The sequence below is a fragment of the Echinops telfairi genome, unplaced genomic scaffold, assembly GCF_000313985.2.
Source record: "Echinops telfairi isolate 266 unplaced genomic scaffold, ASM31398v2 ScPeMD7_7458;HRSCAF=8496, whole genome shotgun sequence".
Lineage (NCBI taxonomy): Eukaryota > Metazoa > Chordata > Mammalia > Afrosoricida > Tenrecidae > Echinops > Echinops telfairi.
Window position 1 is genome coordinate 30,991,896 of NW_022111358.1, and position 1,207 is coordinate 30,993,102.

At 58.2% G+C, this 1,207-nt stretch overlaps 1 protein-coding gene across 1 annotated transcript in view; it reads left to right on the plus strand.

The window, feature by feature from the left end:
* The first annotated feature begins 246 nt into the window (after positions 1-246).
* Positions 247-1,207, plus strand: part of CD300LG (CD300 molecule like family member g) — a 17,327-nt gene continuing 16,366 nt past the window's right edge. Inside the window, exons 1-2 of the mRNA XM_030888112.1 lie at positions 247-286; positions 1,006-1,203. Of these exons, the coding sequence (XP_030743972.1) occupies positions 247-286; positions 1,006-1,203 (238 nt within the window). The remainder of the gene's footprint in view (positions 287-1,005; positions 1,204-1,207) is intronic.

Consider the following 1,207-nt stretch of genomic DNA (forward strand, 5'->3'; position numbering starts at 1 on the left):
CACAGACTCTCTGAATTCCCTCACAGACCCCAAGCATCTAGGGTTCAATGGCCGAGAGAGAGACTGGGAGAAATGTTCCCCAGGAGTCAAACCAGAGAAGGAGAGCCAGCAGAGAAAGGAGCCCAGGAGCCTCCCACCCAGCCCCTCCCTGCCCGGCTGCCTCTGAAGGAAGTTAAAGGCAGCCAGGGTGGGGAGCAAAGTCTCATTTCCCCAAAGGAGGCGTCCGAGCCACGTCCAGAGCCTGTCATGCTGCTCCTCCTGCTGGGGGGCTGCCTCCTGCTCCCAGGTGAGATGGGGGTGGGCTGTGGGGAGGATGGGGCCACCCCTAGCCCTCCCAGAGGGTCTCCTGGACCCGGATTTCCTGTCCCCAAAGCTGGTGTGGTGGTGAGCAAGGCCTCCCGTCTGTCCCTCCTTGGTCACAGAGAATGGGGACGCTACAGCATGTCCTGGAGCCCCAGCTCCCCCGAGCCGAGAAAGGGGCTTTTCCCCCTTCTCTGTGCCGAGGCTGGAGACCGGAAGATGCTCCCAGGGAGAGGAGAGAGAGAACGTCATCCTTCCCCCAATTCATGGGCCTGCTTTTCTTGTTGCTGTTGGCTTTTTGTGGCTGTGGTTGTAGGTTTCTGCACCTGGCAACCATCAAGTATCCTTTCTGAGTGGGACATAAAATAATGGCATATCTTTCCCTTGGTGACATCTTAAATTCGGTAAAATTGAATATCATCCTGATCATCATCCAGCCACGAGAAAACTCAGAGATCAAGGGATTTCCCAAGGTCACCCAGCTAAGTGACAAAGATGAGATTCAAACTCCAGCAGATCTGAAGAGCCAGGTGTCAGCCCACAGCGGCGGCCCTGGGTCTCCCAGAGAAAGGGGGCAGCGTCCTCGCTCCCAAGACTCCCCAGGAGGGGGTGGGTGAGGACAGCCTGCCTGCCCCGGAAGCAAGGACATGTGGCCTTACCTCTGGGTCATGGGGCCATCTGGTTGAGACCCCGCTGTGGTTTCAGGCTCCGGAGCCCTGACGGGTCCGAAGGAGGTCAGCGGATTCGAAGGTGCCAGTGTGTCCGTTCAGTGTTCCTACAAAGAGGAGCTGAAGCAGCACCAGAAATACTGGTGCAAGGAGGTGGGGTTCTTCTTGTCCCGCTGCTCCCACACCGTCTACTCCGGGGCAGACGGCCAGGAAGTGACATCGGGTAAGGTGACCATCCG